Source organism: Myotis myotis, unplaced genomic scaffold (assembly GCF_014108235.1).
Source record: "Myotis myotis isolate mMyoMyo1 unplaced genomic scaffold, mMyoMyo1.p scaffold_m19_p_10, whole genome shotgun sequence".
In the NCBI taxonomy this organism is placed as follows: domain Eukaryota; kingdom Metazoa; phylum Chordata; class Mammalia; order Chiroptera; family Vespertilionidae; genus Myotis; species Myotis myotis.
Window position 1 is genome coordinate 30,696,055 of NW_023416314.1, and position 21,150 is coordinate 30,717,204.

The window sequence follows — 21,150 nt, forward strand, 5'->3', positions numbered from 1 at the left end:
AAATCCATGTTCTCCCCACCACAGCACATGGCTGCAATTGTCTTCAATAACTGAATGTATACTTAAGGATCTATGAACACAGAGTCCTACCAACATCTCCTGACAATGTTAAAAATTAAAATGCAGCCCTGTCTGGTTTGGCTCAGGGGATAGAGCGTCGGTCTGTGGACTGGAGGGTCCCAGGTTTGATTCCCATCAAGGGCATGTACCTGGGTTGCGGGCACATCCCCGGTGGGGGGCGTGCAGGAGGCAGCTGAATCGATGTTTCTCTCTATCCCTCTCACTCTCCCTTCCTCTCTGTAAAAAATCAATAAAATATATTTTTAAAAAAATTAAAATGCAAAAATACCTAAGTGACACTCAGATTTTTCCCGGTGTTCAGTAAGTGACTGATTAGTGTGGACTGAAGGTCTAGTCACCATGTGACCTATGAAAGAAATGATAAAGATTAAATAATTTTATCTTTGAAGATAATATAGTTCTAGACAGGCTACAGAATCTCAGAGGGAAGTTGGGGGAGGATAGGCAGTTGAGTGGGAAGACATCAACCAAAGAACTTATATGCATATATGCATAACCCATGGACACAGACAATAGGGTGGTGAAGGCCTGGGGTAGGGGGTAATGGAGGGTTAGAAGGGGTCAATGGGGGTAAAAATGGGACATATATAATACTTTCAACAATAAAGATTTTTTTTAAAAGAAAGTAATGCCTTTTCAGTATTTAAAAAATGGGAAATATAGTCTTTTATGAAGTAAATCAGCATCATTCATAATCATTATGAAAATATCTATTACATGCTTTCATATTCAGGACAGGTTTTTATATAGCTGAACTCTTCAATCTACCTTTTTAAGTTAATATTACAACAGGCATTTCCTTACATGCAAAATACTTTGCAAACATTGGTGTAAATATCTGCAGTTTCATGTCATATCAGTGTAACACTATGTAGCTTTTACCCTATCTGGGGTCTATTATGTTGCTGATTACACTCTACTGAACAACTTTGTGGAAAGGATTTGAAAGTCTGAGGGATATTAGGGAAAAAAAAACCCAGATTAACAATCTCATTGCAAATTACATATTTCTGGGTTTGAAATGTGTGAAAACTGGCTCCAGAAGTACTTACTATACTTTTTTTGGTTTTAACAATTATAGACCAGAAGTTTGCTTTTACACTACAAATGAATGGATTAAGAATAACAGTGTTTACTGGGGAAAAACAAGCTGCTAAAGAGATATTAACATGCAGTATCAGTGTTACTGCAATCTTCTGAGTTAAGACAATTTACAAGTCAACCTCAAGCAAGTGACCTCTAATTGGTTTGTAAAGAACTACCTATTATCTGAAATCAGCCCAAACCATTTTTAGTTGTGTAAGTTAGTCTTATATTTAGAACACAGATATTAGGGTCCCAGTTTATAATTCACAATACCCTGTACTAATTAAAACATTGATCTAACTTCCCCTCTACTCTTACCCTCAATTAACTTCTTTAAATATTACAATCTAATTTAGTAGTAAATTACAAAAAAAAAAAAAAGGCAGACAGTAGGGAGCAAAAAAGAGCAATGCTTTCTTTTTTGTTTTAATATCTTTTTATTAATTTCAGAGAGGAAGGGAGAGGAAGAGAGAGAGAGAAAATCAGTGATGAAAGAGAATCATTGATCGGCTGCCTCCTGCACGCCCCACACTGGGGGTCAAGCCTGCAATCTGGGCATGTAATCTGACCAGGAATTGAGCCGTGACTTACTGGTTCCTAGGTTGACGCTCAACCACTGAACCTCTCTGGCCTGGCAGCAATGCTTTCTTTTAGAAAACAATGAATTAAAGAATGGATTGATTGCTTTTTCCTCTGTTTATGTATGTGTCAAAACCAAAATAACTCTTGTAATATTTATTTTCCCAGTATATATCATTGTAAAATCTCACATATTGTGTAGCTTCGTTCAAAGGCATCCTTTTGATTAATTATCGGGCTGGGTGTGAGAGTACCAGGAATTATATATTTTGTTATTATTTAAATTTATAATGAAAAAATTAGATGTCAACATAAAGCATGCAAAACAGAGCATACGTTGTTTTGTTGTTCTTGCTTTTGTTTTTTAAGTATGAAAATCAATAGGTTAGAGTGGAACTAAGGTGAAGATTTAAAAACAAGCCAGCAGAGTGGTAGGAAGAAAAGCATGAGAGTCGCAGAAGCCAGGGGAAGACTGCTCTAGGGAGGGAGGGGCAACTGGCCTCAACATTGTTGTGCGATCTGTTAAGATGAGGAGTAAGGAAATTATCTTAACTTTGGCTAAAACCAGTTTACTGACTTTTTGGGGAACATTTTCTGTATTTGTCTTGGAAGGGGCATTATAAGAGGACTCAAATTAGAATGGGATAAAGGAAGATTGAGAAGGAAGGAATAGAGAGTGTATGAAGACAGCTCTTTTGATAAACTTGATTTGTGAAGAGGAAAAAGACAAGACAGTAGCCAAGGACAGATGTTAGTTCAATGGGAAGCTTTTCAAAAGATAGGAGATACCGGAGCATGTTTGAATATTCATAGAATGATAAATAGAGAGGCTAAGTTTGAAGATGAAGGATATAAAGGAGATGTAGGAGATAAATGATTAAGTGAATTATTTAAGAAAATGTGAATTGATGGGCCTTTGGTATCAGAAGGGGCACTTTCTTCCTTGTAACAGGAAGAGGGGAGAACATGGGGTTGCATGTAGTTAGGTATGCAAATCTGGCATAAGAAATTGAGAGACTTCCCATCACATGATTTCCTTTTCCTCTCTTGGAAGTATGAAGCGAACGTATGTTCTGGAAGTGGTGTAGGAAAGGAAGGGTTTAACGATTGTCATTGCTGAACGAGGGATAGCAAACAGACCAGGGTGTTAGAGATCATGAATTTATAGCAACTCCTATCATCTGTGGATTTTTTCCACCACTTCAGTGTTCAGCTACCCCGGAAAAGGCAATGAGCAAGATGGATGGTTGGGTTCAGTCAGGATTGAGGTTTAGCCAGACAATTGTAATAGGAAGACCAAGTGACAACAGCATAAGCAGGAGTGATAAATGGCAAGAACAAGAGACCAGGAGCCATAAAACTAATGTGTAATTTTTACCTATGTTCCATCGGCTGCATGAATTTAAGGAAGTCACTTAACTTGTCTAATCCTCATATTTTTTATTGGAAATATAGGGATACCTGCCTGGCATATTTCTAGGCTTTAAGAATAAAATAGAATATTGTTAGACTGTTTTATAAACACTGTTCACAGTGGTTCCTACATTTGTTGCCACAGTAGTCCTGGTAAATGTGTGGTTTTACTTCTGCATCTCGTTCTGATCCCCTTTATCTTCTGGAAGCTACTCTCCCCTACTGCCCTACTACCTCAGCCCTCCTCTCATTTAAAGATCTTCAATGAAATTACCTCTCAGAGAGTCCCCTGGTCACCCATGCTCCAAAATGAAGTCCCGTTGTCTACATGAACAGTTATACTGTACAGATGAATGACAGATACCAACAGTTTTTCGTTTTTGTATTTTAAAAGAGAAAATTACCCATTTGTGGAAAGCAAGACGATATCTGTGAGCAAAGGTGCCCTGCATGGTGCCCCTGATCCGTTGGGCTGCCCTCGCTCCCCAGGCCTCTGAATTTTACCTCCACACTTAGACAAATACAAGGACTATTTTTAAAGACCAGTTTAAACATGAAACCAGGGATTTCCAGCTGTGGTTATAAAATCATGAAATTTGTCTAGTGTTTTAAAATGTGTCATGAGTTTTCATCACAAAAATTAATTTGAATTTATTTTATGAAGCACAGATTAGCCTAGAAAGACATGAGGGTATGGGTATTATGAAATCATGTAAATCATGTAAACAATAACAGCTGATTATTGTATCTCAGAAAAGGTCAGGAAACAGCATCACTAATCATCTATCCTCAAAAATTAGTATCTCCAGGCAATTTAACATTATCATTTGTATAGAGAATTGCTCAGTTTTTGACAATATTAAGTGGTTCTAATAAATATGGGTTTGAATTTAAGGTAGTCTTCAAGCCAGAGCTATCAGTATTCAAATTTGGGCAGCAAGATTATAAATGCTTCTTGTTGACAAATCCAATCCAAGCTAAGGGGGAACTATTATTTATTTGTTTATTCATTCATTCATTCATTCATTCATTCATTCATTCGTTTCAACTATTTATTGAGTGCCTGCTATGGCACTGTTCTAGGCATTAAGTGTAAAATGGTCAAGAAGACAGACAACATTTCTGCTCTAAGGAGCTTACTATGTTTTTGTCTGCTGGGCAGAAGATAAACAAATATACAACATAGCACAAATAATAAGTGCTATGCAGAGAATGAAGCATAGTTATGTAGAGGAGTGGGTGGTGACTACTTCAGAGTGAGTGATCAAGGTAGGCTTCTCTGAGGAGGTCATATTTAAGGTTAAGGTCTTAATGACAAAAAGAAACTTGTCCAGCAAAAATAAGGGAATGATTCATATCATTCCCTTTTAAAGCTGAGGAATAGTAAGTACAAGTTCCCTAAAGCAGGATTGAGTTAGGCACATATTAGAAACAGAAGTAGGGCCAGGATAGCTGGTGTGAAGGGGACAAAAGCAAGATAGGTAAAGATGAGAACACAGGAAGAAGTGGGAGCCAGTAGGATAGATAAGACAGTTAAGGGGCTTGAATTTACTTTATGTACCATAGGAGGGACCTGAGGGGCTTAAGCAAGGGGTGAGTGGTACCATCTGACTTAAATTTTAAAAATTGGGTACTCTGGCTACCATATAGAGAATGTACAGAGAACAGAAACCAGTGTATCCAGACAGAAGTGATGGTAACTTGGGCTTGGTGGTAGTAGTGGGGATGGAGAGAAATGGATGGATCAGAATATATTTTGGAGTTAGAAGCAACTGATCTTGCTGATGGCTTAGAGATGCAGGATGATGGAAGTAAAGAAAAATGGAAAATGGAGTGGATGGTGGTGTCTTATTGTGTGAGGAGCTGTGTCAGACACTGGCAATAAAAAAGGGAAAATCAGAGGCCAGCTGGCATGGCTCACTGGTTGAGAGTCAACCTATGAACCAGGAGGTCACAGTTTGAGGCAGCTGATCAATGATTCTGTCTCATCATTGATGTTTCTTTCTCTCTCTCCTTCTTCCTTCCTCTCTGAAATCAATATTTTTTTAAAAAAATGGAAAATTAGAAACAAGATTTCATTTCTAGGACTTACATTCTCATAGGGAAGGACAATAAACAAAAAATCAAATGAATTAAGTTTATTATTGAACTGTACGAATGCTAAAAACTGGTTTCCTATAACAACCAATGAATTTACTCACCATGAGATTTAATATTTATAATTATAAAATGCTGAAAAATTTTTTCTTAAGTATTTTTAAATATATTTTATTGATTTTTTTACAGAGGGGAAGGGAGAGGGATAGAGAGTTAGAAACATTGATGAGAAAGAAACATTGATCAGCTGCCTCCTGCACACCCCCTACTGGGAATGTACCCGCAACCAAGGTACATGCCCTTGATCATAATCAAACCTGGGACCCTTCAGTCTGCAGGCTGTCGCTCTATCCACTGAGCCAAACCGGTTAGGGCTCTTAAATATTTCTACATGTCACAAACTGCCTACATCACTTGTCATCAAATAATAGGTACTTGCTCTGCATAAGTAGAAGTGTACAGAATGTCAATTGGCTCATAAGATATTTCACGCTTCCCATGGGGGGACATTAAGGCACAACTTTTATATTCATAAATGAGGAACACTTCAAAATAAGGGACATGATTACAAGCAGTTTGCCATATGGTATATTTGAATTCTTGCTTTTGGTTCAATTCTCCACTTTCTATAAAAATTGAACTCCAATAATTAATCATAAAAGTAATTTTAAAAACCTTGAAATTAAAATAAAATCTAAAGGTTAAAATATGCGTTTAAGCTAAAACAAGTCTCCTATGTAAATGATATAGTCTGCTGAACCTGTAATTCGATTTGGGATCTTCTAAATCTTCTCCTCCCAAGCCTCTACGTCAGGGGCTGTTGGTTCGTTACTCATTCTCCACTGTGTCCTCAGTGCCTACATAATACCTGGCTCTGTATAGCAGATGCTCAATAAATTTAGGTTGGATGTTCATGTGAGTGTGTAAGATATATCTTTCAACTGACATTTGAATTCTGATCATTGGTGATCAATTGCTTTTGTTTAGACCTTGTCCTCTCACTGGAATTCTTATTTATTTATTCTTAATTTTAAATCTTTTTTTTTCATTACAGTTGATGTACAACACGATATTAGTTTCAGGTGTCCAACCCCATAATTAGATATTTATATAACTTAGGAAATGATCACACCAATAAATCCAGCACCCATCTGACACCATAGATAGTTATTATAATATTATTGACTATATTCCCTATGCTGTACTGTTCTGTGATTACCAATTTGTACTTCTCAATACCTCTACCTTTTCACCTATCCCAGCAACTGTTGTCTCATCTCGAAACCATCAAAATGGTTTCTGTGTCAATGAGTCAGTTTCTGATCTGCTTATTTGTTTATTTTGTTTTTTAGATTCCATACATAAGTGAAATCGTCTGACATTTGTCTTTTTCTATCTGATTTATTTCACTTAGTACAATACCCTCTAGGTTCATACATGTTGTTGCAGATGGCAAGATTTTCATTCTTTTTTATACCTGAGTCATATTCCATTGCATGTTTACACCACTTCTTTAGCCATTAATCTATTAATGTATATTTAAGTTACTTTCCTATCTTGACTATTGTAAAAAGTGCTGCAATGTCTGTATGGATGCATATGTCTTCTCAATTTAGTGTTCTGGGTTTCTTTGGATAAATACCCAGAAATGAAATCGCTGGGTCCTTCTTTGTTTCTTATTATAACCTCCGTTTTAAAGTCTATTTTGGCTGGTATACGTATTGCTACCTCAGCTTTTTAAAATTTTTATTTACATTTTCATGAAATAGATTTTTTCATCTCTTTACTTTCAGTCTCTGTGTGTCTTTTAATCTGAAGTGAGTCTCTTGTAGACACCATATGTAAGTGTTTGTTTTGTTATTCATTCAGCCACCGTATGTCTTTTGATTGGAACATTTAATCCATTTGCATTTAAAGTCATTGTTGATAAATATATATTTGTCATTTTATTATTTTATTTTATTTTATTATTTGTATTTTATCTTTTTGCTCTTCTTTTTCTTAAAGAAGACCCTTTAACATTCTTGTAATACTGCTTTGGTGGTGTTGAAATTCTTGAGTTTTTTCTTGTCTGGGAAGCTCTTTATCTGTCCTTCGGTTTTGAATGATAGCTTGGCTAGGTAGATTCTTAGTAAGATAGCTTTGGCTGTAGGTTCTTGCTTTTCATCACTTGGAATATTTCTTGCCAATACCTTCTGGCCTGCAAAGTTTCTGTTGAGAAATCAGCTGGCAGTTTTATAGAAGCTCTCTTGTATATAACTAACAGCTTTTCTCTTGCTGCCTTTAAAGTTATCTCTTTGTCTTTAACCTTTGCCATTTTAATTTTGATGTGTCTTGGTGTGGGCCTCTTTGGCTTCATCTTTTATGGGCCTCACTGTGCTTCCTGGACTTATATGTCCATTTCCTTCACCATGTTAGGGGAATTTTCAGTCATTATTTCTTGAAAATAGGTTTTCAATTTCTTGCTCTCTCTCTTCTTCCAGCACCCCCAAGACACACATGTTGGCACACTTGAAGTTGTTCCAGAGGCTCCTTACACTATCCTCACTTTTTTTTATTCTTCTTTATTTTTGCTGTTCTAATTGGGTGTTTTTTGCTTCCTTATCTTCCAAATTGCTGTTTGATCCTCCACTTCATCTACTCTACTGTTGTTTGCCTGTATTCTTCATTTAGGTTAATGTATTCTTCATTTCTGATCAGTTTTTCTTTGTTTTCTAGTTCTGTTTTTATGTTTCTTATCTCTTTGTTGATGTTCTTACTAAGTTCATCTGCTCTTCCCCTAATTTCAGTAAGCATCCTTATAACCAAAATTTTTAATTATGGATCTGGTAGATTGCTTGTCTCCATTTTATTTAGTTCTTTTTTTGAAGTTGTTTTTTTTTTCTGTTCTTTTATTTGGGACATGTTTCTTTGTCTCCTCGTTTTGGCTGCCTCCCTGTGTTTGTTTCTATGTATTAGATAGATAGATAGAGCTAATACATCTCCTGATCTTGGTAGAATGGCCTTATATAATAGATGTCCTGTAGGGCCCAATGGAATAGCCTCCCTGGTTACCAAAGCCAGCAGTTCCTGGTGTGAGCTATGTGCACCCTCCTTTTGTAGCTGAGCCTTGAGTGCTGTTGATACACTCAATGAGTGCTGTCAATGGGAGGGATTTACTACCAAGCTGATCAGCTGAGAGGACTGGCTACAACCACTGTTGGGCATTGGCTGTGAGGGGCCAACCCCACAAAACAGAACTCACTGCACTGGGGCTCTGGTTCCCGCTGAGTCCACCCCTTGAGTGTGTCACTTGTGGAGGAGTTTGGGTGTTGTTTGATGTGGTCTGAAGTTTGTCCCCACTGTGTGTTGGATCTGGGGCCTACCAGGTGGTTCAGGCCAAGGCCAGATGCAGCTGTTTCCTTCCGAATGCCACTGGGAATGAGATACAAAACAATCTACAAATGGCTGCTTCTTGTGCTGGGCTTGGAGTTGCCTGGGAGAGGCCAGCCACGAACCCACGCTGGCTGCAGCTTAGCAACAGATATGAGGTACTCCAAGGCCAGATGCTGCCTATTTGGGTTTGTGGTCCTTTGAGAGATTTAGGGAAGTCTGCAACGTGAGCCAACATAGACTGTATGGAAAAGCCACTTGTGCAAGTTGGATGGCATTGAGCTCTCACCACAGCAGAGCTAACAATGTTAGCCAGGCTGATGGAGACTCAGATATGGTACCTTCCAACTCTTTGGGGGAGGGCCCAACAATGAAACAATGGCCTCCATCAGCACCTCCATCTGGGAGAAAGCTGGCCCTCTAACCCTCGCCAGATACCAGACAATCCAGCTCCTCCCTGGACATCCAAGACATCCCTCCCACCCTCCAACTGCCACCCTAGCACTAGAGCTCAGAGTAAGTTAGTCTCAGAAATTTAATATGTGACCTCTCTAAGAGGAATGCCTGAAACTTTAACAGCCTTCCATCTCACTCAGCCACAACTCAGCATTTCTCTTCCCAGCATTGGAAACCTGGGCTGGGGGGCCTGGTATGAGGCTGGAACCCCTGTTTCCTCAAGGGGGACACCCACAGCTGAGACATCCATCCTGATGTTTAGCTGCCACACAAGGGTATAGCATTTGCCCATTCTGTATCTCCACCCTCTCCTACCAATCTGACAGTGGCGTCTTCTTTATATCTTTAGCTATAGGACTTCTGTTCATCTAGATTTCAGGCATTTCTGAATGGTTGTTCTATAGTTCAGTTGTAAATTTGATGTAGTTGTGGGAGGTTGAAAAATTGCATTTACCTGCACAGCCATCTTGACCAGAAGCCTCTCTTTATCATCTTTTTAATACAAATATGCCTGGGAATTATAGCCTGTTTCTTAGAGTGATTAACTTTGAATTGATTATATTTATGGCAGGATAAGTGAGATGACATGAGAAGATACACATCCTCATGGGAAAAAAACACTGGGAAGGATGAGGAAAAGACATGGATACTGTCAGTGAAGATATCATAGATTAACTTCTTCACTTGTAAAATTATTTATCAAACATATATTCAGTGCCAACTGTGTGCCTGGCACCATAGTAGGCACTAAAGATACAAAAATGAATAAGATAGAATTTCTCAGCTCAAGTGACTCGCTCTTTATAGTTAGAGATAAACATTTAAGCAAAATGTTTCCTCCTATTCCACACTTCATACATCCAACCCATTAGAATATCTAGTAAATTCTTATTAGACCCCTCATCTGTCCCTTTCTCTCTATTTTGATTGCCACTGCAAATCATCTAACCCAAATTACCATACCTTTGATCACAATTATATAATGGCCTCTATTAACAATATTTTGCCCTTAATCCACCACAAAAATCTAATTAAGTCTCCACATCTCCACACTCTCCCTAGAGAGCTCTTTCTAAAACGTAAGCATTACAATTACTGTTTGTTGCCTTTAAGTTTAAATTCAATTCCTTAACATTCCTTCGAGACTTGTTCTCTGCTCACCTTACCAGCCACAAAGCTATCCCTGGGTCAACTCTCCCTCTCTTATTCCCCTGGTTAACTTCTTTTTGGCTTTCAGACCTCAGCTACCTCAGTTGCCCCAAGAGGTTTTCCTTGGCCTCCCTAAACTAGATAAGGTTCTCCCATTTTATGCTTCTGCAAGAGCCTATATTTCTCTTGCACTTATGCTGAATTTTAATTGTTTGTTTTTTCTATCCTACTGGTAAACTGTAGAGTGAGTTCATAATGAGCAATAGGCTTTAAATGTTTGGTAAGGTACTCACAAAAGTGTGGGGTCTGGATGTGGCTATTCCAGACAGAAGAAGAGGCCTGGATCATGAACCTGCATGATGTTTAGAGAAACTGTAATGATATAGCAACAGACAAGACTGGGACAGTAAAGAGCAACCAGATTGTATGTAGAAAGACTTATGAGTTATGTGAAGGTCTTTGAGCTTTATTTAAAAAAACACACACAAACAAACAGGTAGACTCCATCTATATTCCACAGAGCCCTGTGAGTATTGGACCATAGGACCATGGGAAGGCTTTATGTGAATTAGAAAATGATACCTACTTCAGGCGACATAGGCCAGCACCAGGGCACTTGGCTTGGAGAAAGGGCCCGCCCTGGGATTCTTTCAGTGCTCCCTAGCCCCTGCTCATTCATATATGGTACCTGGACTCAGAATTCCTCAGAGCCCTCGGAGGGATCATATATGAGGGCTTTCCAATAAACTGTGCTCTGATTCCCTTTTCTCATCACTGCAGAGATCACAGAAACTTTGTCTTTGTTCTATATAAACAATTATAAATATATATTATGGCTTCTGGGTAAGATTTGAAGAAAGAGCTTCTTTGTTGAGATGTTAAAGATGTTGAAAATCTGCTGTAGGAAATGGAGAGCAGTTGAAGGCTATTAAACAGGGGAATAAAGCAATCAGGTATACAGGGTGTCCCCAAAATGTATACACACTTTAACAGCTCATAGCTCAATTTTGAAAATGAAGTCTATTTTAATAAACACTGCCTTTATAATTTTTCTAAGTGTGTGCATACCTTTTTTGGGACACCCCATTTATTTCAGTAACACCATTCTGGCAATAACTGGAAGGTGGATTTTAAATAAGGGGCAAAATTAGAGGCAAAAAGACTAGTTACAAATTTTTTCCCAGAATCTAGGTGACTAACAATAAGGGCCAGATCTTAAATAGGATCAGTGGGGATAGAGAAAACTCTAAATCTTAAAAAAATATGTAGAGGTAACAGTTTGGATGTGTGACTGAGAGAGGAGAACTCTCTATTTTTGTTGATGGAATGACTTACCTTGATACAAAATAAAAATGAAGTAAAGAGTGCTCAGTGGAGTGGAGATAAGGATAATTTGGCTCCATGCTCCATTTGAAGAGCACTCCAGAATTCCAAGTAGAGATAGACAGTGGCCAGGCTGGCCTTGAACTTAGGACACTAGAGCTTGAAGAGAATTTCAAAATCATTAAGCTCAAACAGAGATAAAAAAAAAAAAAAGACTCAATTGAATGGAAAGTGGAAGAACCAAGATTAGAATTCACATCTGGTTTATAACTCAGTATTATTCCCACCATACCATGCTCAACTTTTCACTGAAATGTTTCATCAATATTATCAAATCAAATCAAAGTAGAATAAGAAAATGTATAACTAGGAATTTTATATATGCTGGTCCATATAAATGTATGGGATTGGAGTAGATTTGAGTTTAAAAAATAGGAAATCAAATTCAGCATTTTAAAATGTATCACTTAATGTGTAGTACTCATTTTTAGATTCTGCAGGGGTACCAAATGATATATCACATCTTTACCTATCCACTCATTAATTGACACTTAGGTTATTTCCATATCTTGGCTAGTAAAAGTAATTCTACAATGAACATAGAGTTGCATATATATTTTTTTTAATTAGTGTATTATATCCTTTAGATAAATACCCCGAAGTGGAATTGATGGATCATATGGTAGTTCTATTTTTAATTTTTTTTTAAAAAAAAAAATCTACACTGGTTTCCAATTTATGAGAATCTACCATGTGTTTGTTTGTACTTCAGGAATTATGGGCAATGATAAGTTGAATGATGAGGAAATGCTTTATGAGGCTATGGAGTGTGCCCTGAGCTTGAATAGGGCTGATTTGGAGTGGGCATTTGGGAGGCAGAAAGCACCATGAAATAAAATAGAGAGGCAGGAATGAGCTCATTATGTTCTCAGGACAGAGAGGATGAAGATTGGCTGGTGCAGGGGTTTGAGAGGTATAAAAAGAGGCCAGATTTAGAGACCCTTCCATGATGCGCATTTACTAGTATTCTTAAGTAACAACTGTGTACAAGACACTAAGAACACAAAGATAAATTAAACACAGCTTTTGTTTTATATAGGCTAAGTAACTCTTGATGAAATTTGAGAGAAAAGGAAATGACAGTAGGGTTGCTATAGGAAGTTATCAGATGATGGTAGGGTTGCTTTAGGAAGTTGGAGCTGACCTGGGGTCATGTGTCAGAATGAAATGGACTAGTTAACTTGGAATCAGGAAAACTACCTGGAAAGCTACTGCAGTAGCCCATTTGGGAAATACCAGAGCCTTATTTCATGAAAGTTGACATGCATTCCCATCTGTGCACAGAGTATTGGACTAGTGGGCTAAGTGATTTCCAGGCCTATTGCCTCTTTCCCATGTTGTGTTCACTAATTTACCTGGCTTGAGATTTGTTACTGGCCTCTCTGCTTTTCAGGCAAAGTGTCAAAAGACCAATTACTGATGCTGAAATAGCAATTTCTTCCCCCCTTGTGGAAAGCTGTGATTTTTCCCAGATGACAGCTACAGAGAATCCTACGAGCATTTTATATAAGGGAAATGAAGTGGTAAATGGAAAGAGAAAAACAGTATATTCACTTTAGGAGATAGCTTCTATGGATCATAAACCTGAGTAACTCTCACCCAGAATTTAGAGACAAGAGCAGAAGCCCTGTTTTTTAAATGGAGAATGAAGTAGCTATCAATTGGTCTTTGCTGAAGGAAAAGAGCCTCAGATATGAAATGGGTACTGGAAAATGGCTTGCATATGCATAGTCTCATATGGCATGACAGCTGTAGTCTCCCGGTCCAGATTCCCTTAGAGACTTCATTCCAAATAATGAAAAGCTGCAGTGTTGAAGGGATTGGGTCCAGAGGCAGAACTTGGGACCTTTGTCATAGTCGGTTAGGTCCACATAAGACTGAATACACCTGTTCAGTTTTAAATGAACTACACACGAGCCAAGTAGAGTGACCCTTCAAAATCCAGAACAGTTACTTTCAGAGTATAGACCCCAACCAGCATCATGTCGGAGCTTGTTAGAAATATGGATTCCACTCTCCTGCTCCAGACTCTCTAGGGTGGAGCCCAGCAATGTGTGATTTAATAAGCCCTCCAAGTAACTCCAATGCACTCTGGAGTTTGAGAACCATTGATATAGATTTTGTTACTTGGCTTTGCTTTACTGCTTTCCAGTATGATCTTTGACCCTGTTGATAAATAGTCCCAAAATTATTATTATTATTAATAGCTTATTGATTTTTAGAGAGAGAGGAAGGGAGAGGGAGAGAAATATCACTGTGAGAGCACAACATCAATTGGCTGCCTCCTGCACTCCCCCCACTAGGGATGGAGCCCTCAATCTGGGCATGTGCCCTTGACTGGGAATCAAACTGGCAACCTATTGGTGCATGGGATGATGCCCAACCAATTGAGCCACATTGGCCATGGTCCAAAATTATTTTTACCAAACCAGAGAGGTGTGGATGGTACAGTGCATGAACTTTGAGATTACCACCTACTATCATTATAGGCCTCATTAAGCTTTAGTTTCTGTTGAAGAAATAAGGAAGCAATATCTACCTTTTAATGTTTCTGCTCAGATTAAAAGATATATACATAGTACACAATGCAAATACCTCCCACTATGTGACAAGCATTTTGCCATTTGAATAAACCAAAGACCACAGTTCAGTATAATAAGCAGTTTAGCCCTGGCCAGTATAGCTCAATTGATTGGAACATCATCCTGTACATCAAAAGTTGGCAGGTTCAATTCCTGGTCAGACTACATACCCAGGTTGTGGGTTCAATCCCAATTGGGGCACATGCAGGAGGCAACTGATTCATCTATCTCTCTCTGTCTCTCTCTCTCTTCCTCTCCCTAAAATCAATTTTTAAAAAGAGTTTAGTGCTTTCATAAATACAATATTTTTATAAATATAGTACAACAGCCAAACACAAGTAATTTTTAGTATAAGTATTTCCAAATGTGGTCTTAAACATACTTACACTAAAAAAAGTATTTATCTTAATAATAATTATTATTGTTTTTATCTGAAATCCAAATTGAACTGACTGGGTGTCCTACATTTTAGTTTGCTAAGTCTAGTATCCCTATTAATATTCTGCATTGGCTACCTACTGGAGAAACACTGTACTAGACAAATGAGCCAGGGATGACTTCCCAAAAGATGAAATAAATTTTGAATTAAGTATTAAAAGGAAAATAGGAATGAGCTAAAGAATATAACACATGTGCTCTTTTTTTGTTGTTTTTTGTTTTGTTTTGTTTTTTGCCAAGTAATGAAGATCCGAGCTGAGCTTACTTAATCAAAAAGGGGAATGAATTAGAAAGACACATGGAGTATCTTCTCTAAGGAAAAATTGTACAATTAATCCTTGGGAAGGTCAACCATAGACTGTGAGGACGTATTGTGGGGAGTCCAGGAGGATCCCTCTCACCTTCTCAAGCCTTTGCTTCTTTCCTGAGATATGCTTTTTTTATAGTTTATTGATTTTTATTGATTTCAAAGAGAAGGAAGAGTGAGAGTGAGATAGAAACATCAATGATGAGAGTGAATCATCAATCGGCTGCCTCCTGCATGCCCCCTACTGGGGATCAAGCCCGCAACCCCGGGCATGTGCACTGACTGGGAATTGAACAGTGACCTCCTGGTTCATAGGTCAACACTCAACCACTGAGCCCCACTAGCCTGGCCCTTATATATGCTTTATAAAAATATCCATCATCTCTACATTCACAAAGAACCACAGCTGAATCTTATCTTTTCTTCCAGTATTTTTTTCTTAAATATTTTGGGTTCACATTGTTTATAAGATTATACAATGTTATAATACATCACCTGTATATATCATTGTGTGCTCATCATTCAAATTTTAATCTCTATCATCATGTATGTGATTCCCTTTATCCTCTTCAATCTCCTCCAACTTTCCCTCTGGTAACCACTATACTATGTTAATGAGTATTTTTGTTCTTGGTTATTTGTTTTGCTCATCCATTTGTTGCTTTCTATTTTATATCCAACATATGAGGGAAATGATATGATTCTTGTTCTTTTCTGTCTGACTCAGCATGATACTCTCAAGATCCATCCATGTTGATGCAAATGGTAGTATTTCATCTTTTCCTATGGCTGAGCAGTATTCCATTATATGTATGTACCACATCTTCTGTATCTAGTCGTTCACTGAAGGACACTTGGGTTGATTTCCTGCCTTGGCTACTGTGAATAATACCGCAGTGAACAGAGGGGTACATATATCTTCATGAATAAATATTTTCAAAATTTTTGAAAATGGATACCCAGAAGAGGGATTGCTGGGTCATATGTTAGATCTATTCTTAAGTTTTTGAGGAACCTTTATCCATCCAGTATTTTAAATGCATAAAGAACGGAAATTTTTAAATTTTGTAATCACAAGCATTTAGTGATTATTTTAAATAAATTAACATCCTTAAGATGTATAAAATCACAAATCTTATTTTATAACAGAACATACTTTAATATCTATGAAAGAAAGTATGTATTACATGTGATTTTAAATTATATCTTCAAAATGGAACAAATACTTTGTTAAATATTGTTTGACTTTTCAGTGATACTATATCATGTTCCAGACTACTAAATTATTTAGTGCAAAATTTAGATGCAATTCCATGGACATGTTAATGATGAAATGTTCTTTTTGTTTCTAAGGTATTTTCTGCCAGTAGATGTATCAGAATATCAAAAAGAAATGAAAATAGGAAAAGATTAAAATGAATCCTTTAATCTCATGGACTATTCTAAAAAGAATATTGTAGACTTATGTCTGAAACAGCAAGCAGTGAAACTATGAGCTTAATTATTAATTACATGGGTAGAGTAGAGAGGAAATTTGTATGTAAATGCTTTTCTAAAACAATGGGTCAGAGATATGATTAAGGTGACACTTCTTACTGGGACAATTTATTTTTCTGAAGTTAGTAATATATTTATATGTTTCAAAATGAATGTAAGTGGTGGCTTTACTCACAAAGGTTATCTACTGGCAAAGAAAGCAAATTAAGCACAATAGCTTTGGCCAAATGCTATTTGAAGTGATTGGGAGAAGGGGAAGTTGTAGTCTCTCCTTTCTACTTACGGGTTTGAATATAAATTCCTTCCCCTACACTCCCAATTTATTTTTCATTTTGAAACAATCAATTCTGAATAACTTGATATCAGCATAGGCTCCAGAAAAAGGCAAACCCAGATAGGAATCACGTTCATGCCGTCACCAACACTGTACCTTGGCAGTAAAATGTAATTGTCTGCAAAACGACTATCGGTGCTTCATAATTGGTCTGAGTTAAGTGTGAGCAAATAAGTGAAGTGACCAGAGTGATAAGGCAAAATTGTTTTTGACGTATGTCATTACACTTAAAGTTGCAGACCTTATCGGCATTAAGTAAGGACTTACTCTATGTGGTCCTAAGAGGAAAGAGCCCAATGTTTAAATAGGAAATCATATCCATCTTAGTTACCTTTTAACAAATTCTTGAACACAGCAACTGTGACTCACCTATCAATAGCTAAAACTCTCAGATGTGTCTTGCGTTCCAATTTACACATACATCCATATATGTCATCTATATGGTTACTCCTCCCACTAACTCTGGGCATGGCTATCCTCTTTCCTCAGTGGGAAGCTGAAGTTCAAAGACATGAAGTAATTTACCATGGTCACACAGCTGATACACTGCTAGGACTCAACTCCAAGCCTCCAAGTCCAGTGCTCTTCTCGGTGCTCTAAGGATGCCTGTTTCATCCACAGGTTCAAGAAAAACCATCTGATTTAGGCTGTGATTTATTATCCCAGCAATTGACAATTAAGATTTATGCTGTATACAAAGGGAAAAAAGTTACTCTTTGAATAGATACAGCATGCAGATTTTTTAAATATATCAGCCACTCCTTTTTACAGCAAGCAGCATTTTAAGATATGATTAGTGTTCTGAGCATAGGGTGATGGTAGACATAATGTTTTTGCATTATCACGAGATGACAAAATTACCTACTCTCAAAGGACCAGCTGCTCCAGGGAGGCAGGCACCCATGGTGCCTACATTCTCAAAACTATTTTAATTGGTAATTTTTTGTGAATTATTTTTTCAGTCAGTCAGAGTGGAAATGTATGTGTAAACCTATTAAAGCCATAGCATCTGTTAGAATGAAACAACATCACTAAATCTTAGTGAAATGTTCCATTTCAGGATTCTGAGGCCACTTAGGGTTCTCACTGAGGTAAGAGTTCTAAAAACTCAGATCCTCAAATAGGTATAGAAAAGTTATGGACAAAAATGATAGGAAAATTCTTTCCATACTTTTTGCATAATACTCCTGTTACCATGTTATAATTTTTTTAAAGAATAGTGTATTGATTATTAGAGAAAAAGGGAGAGGGGGAGAGATAGAAAGAAACATAGATGCGAGAGCACAGCATCAATTGGCTGCCTCCTGCACACCCCCCACCATGGGTGGAGCCAACAACCCAGGCATGTGCCCTGTCTGGGAATCAAACCAGCAACCATGGTTTGCCCAACAAGTGAGCCACAGTAGCTGGAGCCCATGTTATAATTATGAATTGATGTACACAAGACACATATATCTGCTCATCACATTATATGTACAGCAGGTCCTTAAACAATGTTGTTCATTTAATGTCATTTCATTATAATAATGAGATGCTATGGGAACTTCACTTTTGTTTGTATCAATTAGTCTATGGTAAAATTGTGTGGGTTTTTTATGTCATTTCACTTGAAGTTAAAGAACTCATCAACAACATTGAAGACTCACTGTATGTGGTCTTAAGAGGAAAGAGACCAAATTCTGAAATAGGAAGACTTGAGATCATATCTAATCTCTATCCAAATTCCTGAAAGTTTTATAAAGAAAACATAACCAGTTGGAACTTCCATTTCTTCATATTGATAATAAATTTTATGGAAAAGTCAAGTTATTTTTTCCCATGAGAAAATGGCAAAAAAGAAAGTTTAATGTAGACTTTATCATAATTCTTAGCATTCAAAGTAAGTATCTAGGGTAAGAATTGTCTGAGATTCTTTTTTAATTTTGTGAAATCTGAACTTCAACACCGATAATATTATGAGATGAATTTGAAAAAGCAACAAACAAATAAATAAACAAAAGATAGAAGGTAATTTGCCAGAATACTAATAAAATAATAGGTTTATTTTATATGTGTGTGTGTATGTGTGTGTGTGTGTGTGTGTGTTTTCTTTCTACATAGTTTTATTTTTCAGATTTTCTAAAAAATCAAGAAAAAATAATTTATAAAGTCACATTTGTTATGTCTCTATGTTATCAGAGAATTGCATGGGTGGAACTTCTCTGATGCTAGTGGGAGTGGGATTCTTACAATATCTTGAGAAAAAGAATTATCTAAGACTCGCACGGGAGAATGAGTTATTTTTATTCACATGAAATTATATCCCTTGGTTTCCCAAGTCCCCTTTCCCTTAAACCAGTCCTGGAAAAGGTGCAGTTGGGGTTTCAATAGAGCTGGAAGCCAGCATCCAGGTTTCCGTTCCGTGGTGGAGCTGAATCTGGCAGACCATGAGGCTAATTGTAATCCATTGATCCATTGTGTGTGGGGTCCACATGGCTGTGGGCCACGTGAGCAAATGCAGGGGAGCACACCCTCTACAGTCAGAGATCCGGGACCAGAAGGGGGCCAGGTGGGCCAAGAGAGCAAACTTTCTTTGTTTTGGAGTTTAAATATCCAATCTTCCCACGTTTACAATAGCCAGGACTATTGTGGCCAATGGTTTGTTTCCAGATGTGATTGACATGCAAGCACCATCCCACTTCACCCAGACCATACTGGGCATGTGTCTAACGTGCAGTCTCTTCCCCCAGCGATCTGCAAGGAACAGACCCGGAGAGTGTTAAACTGCAGCCTTCTGGCAAAGTTGTACAAATGGCTTTCCTATATCATCTAACCTTCCCTGTGCTCCTTTCCTGTTATTAATTAATAACTGGGTTAATTTCAAAGGTATCCTATAGAGTCCATAGTAGTAAGTCTGTAACCCTCAGTCCAACCAATTAAAGCCAATTAAAATTATGAAGGAACTGGCAGAGACCTTAAAACATGTCCTTCTAATTACACCACGCCTGATGCAGAACTAGTCAGAGTGGACTGGAGTTTAGGATGGCACTTGACTAGCCAATGTGGGGAAGCTAGGGAAGCTCAGGAATTTAAGGTGTGTGTTTTTTTTAATTTTCTTTATTTGAAATATTCTTTCCAAATTTAAGCATTTTAAAATTGCTGACATTCTTTGCTCCCCCACTTCATAAGGTTAGAAGGTCATAACGATATTCTCTGAGAATTCTCCTAGACACTTCTGACCTTTGCATTTTTCCTTTCTTTCAGGGTCAATGATTGTATCTTGCGGGTGAACGAGGTGGATGTGTCAGAGGTTTCCCACAGTAAAGCGGTGGAGGCCCTCAAAGAGGCAGGGTCTATTGTTCGGCTGTATGTGCGTAGGAGGCGACCCATTCTGGAGACTGTTGTGGAAATCAAACTGTTCAAGGGACCTAAAGGTAATAAAACCATAAATGACTCACAGTAGGACCCCAGTGACAAACCATTTTGTTAAAGTTTATGCTATAACCCATCTATGATGTACTCTCTTCTTTTATCCTCCAATATTCAGTGTATAACAAGAGATCTGGAATCCTGCAATAGTGGTTATTATGAGTGGTTATCAAAACTCTAAATCTGAACTCAGACAAGGAAAGAATACATTTATGTAGGAATGTCCTTACAAATAATAATAACAATAAACATTTATATATTTTTCTATAAATTTTACATCCTAGTGGATCATCATGACTTGACTGGCATATTAATACTACCTAATTTTTCAGATATAAATGGTTAACCCTCTCATTTGGAAAAATAGTAGCAATGATAATAATAATAATTGAACCAGTCTATCCTGAAATAACAATTATATTTTTATAACACTTATGGATTTGTTTTGATTTTGTAATACTCAATCTGTAATCTGTTATACCCAAATACTAAATAACACTTTATATTTGCAATAGTCAAAATAAGTTAAAATATATTTTTTAAATGTTCAAAAAAATTACCTCTCTTGAGGTAATTGCAGTTACCCTGGGAAAAATCACATAAACAGTGAGATGAATAATTGTTTTAATTTTTAGGAATAGTCCTTGGAGCTCTGCTTCTCAGAATGATGACATTCAATATTGGTTTAAAAGTATTTTACATATTTTTTAAAAATCTAATAACTGGCTTAAGTGTTTTAAATATTTTAGAAGAGTATGAGTTGATAGTTACTATAATATTTTAGTAAATCACTTCTCTTTCCTTTAAAATCTATTTTATCTCTAATGCAATATGCTATTGAAAATAATAGCTATACAATCTTCTCTGGGAGGCTGAAGTGGATGGGATTTAAAATATCAGAAGAGCCAAACAGAACTAAATTTAAATGCCTAGTTCTTTCATGTACTAGCAGATTGACATTGATTGGA

General features: G+C 37.2%; 1 protein-coding gene across 10 annotated transcripts in view; it reads left to right on the top strand.

The window, feature by feature from the left end:
- DLG2 (discs large MAGUK scaffold protein 2) overlaps positions 1-21,150 on the top strand; it is a 1,392,511-nt gene that overhangs the window by 829,011 nt on the left and 542,350 nt on the right. For all 10 annotated transcript variants that reach the window (XR_004970363.1, XM_036324800.1, XM_036324794.1 and 7 more), the window contains one exon: positions 20,018-20,187. Coding sequence is in view for 9 of the 10 variants with exons in the window: in XM_036324800.1 (XP_036180693.1) it covers positions 20,018-20,187 (170 nt within the window). In the remaining variant the exon portion in view is untranslated. The remainder of the gene's footprint in view (positions 1-20,017; positions 20,188-21,150) is intronic.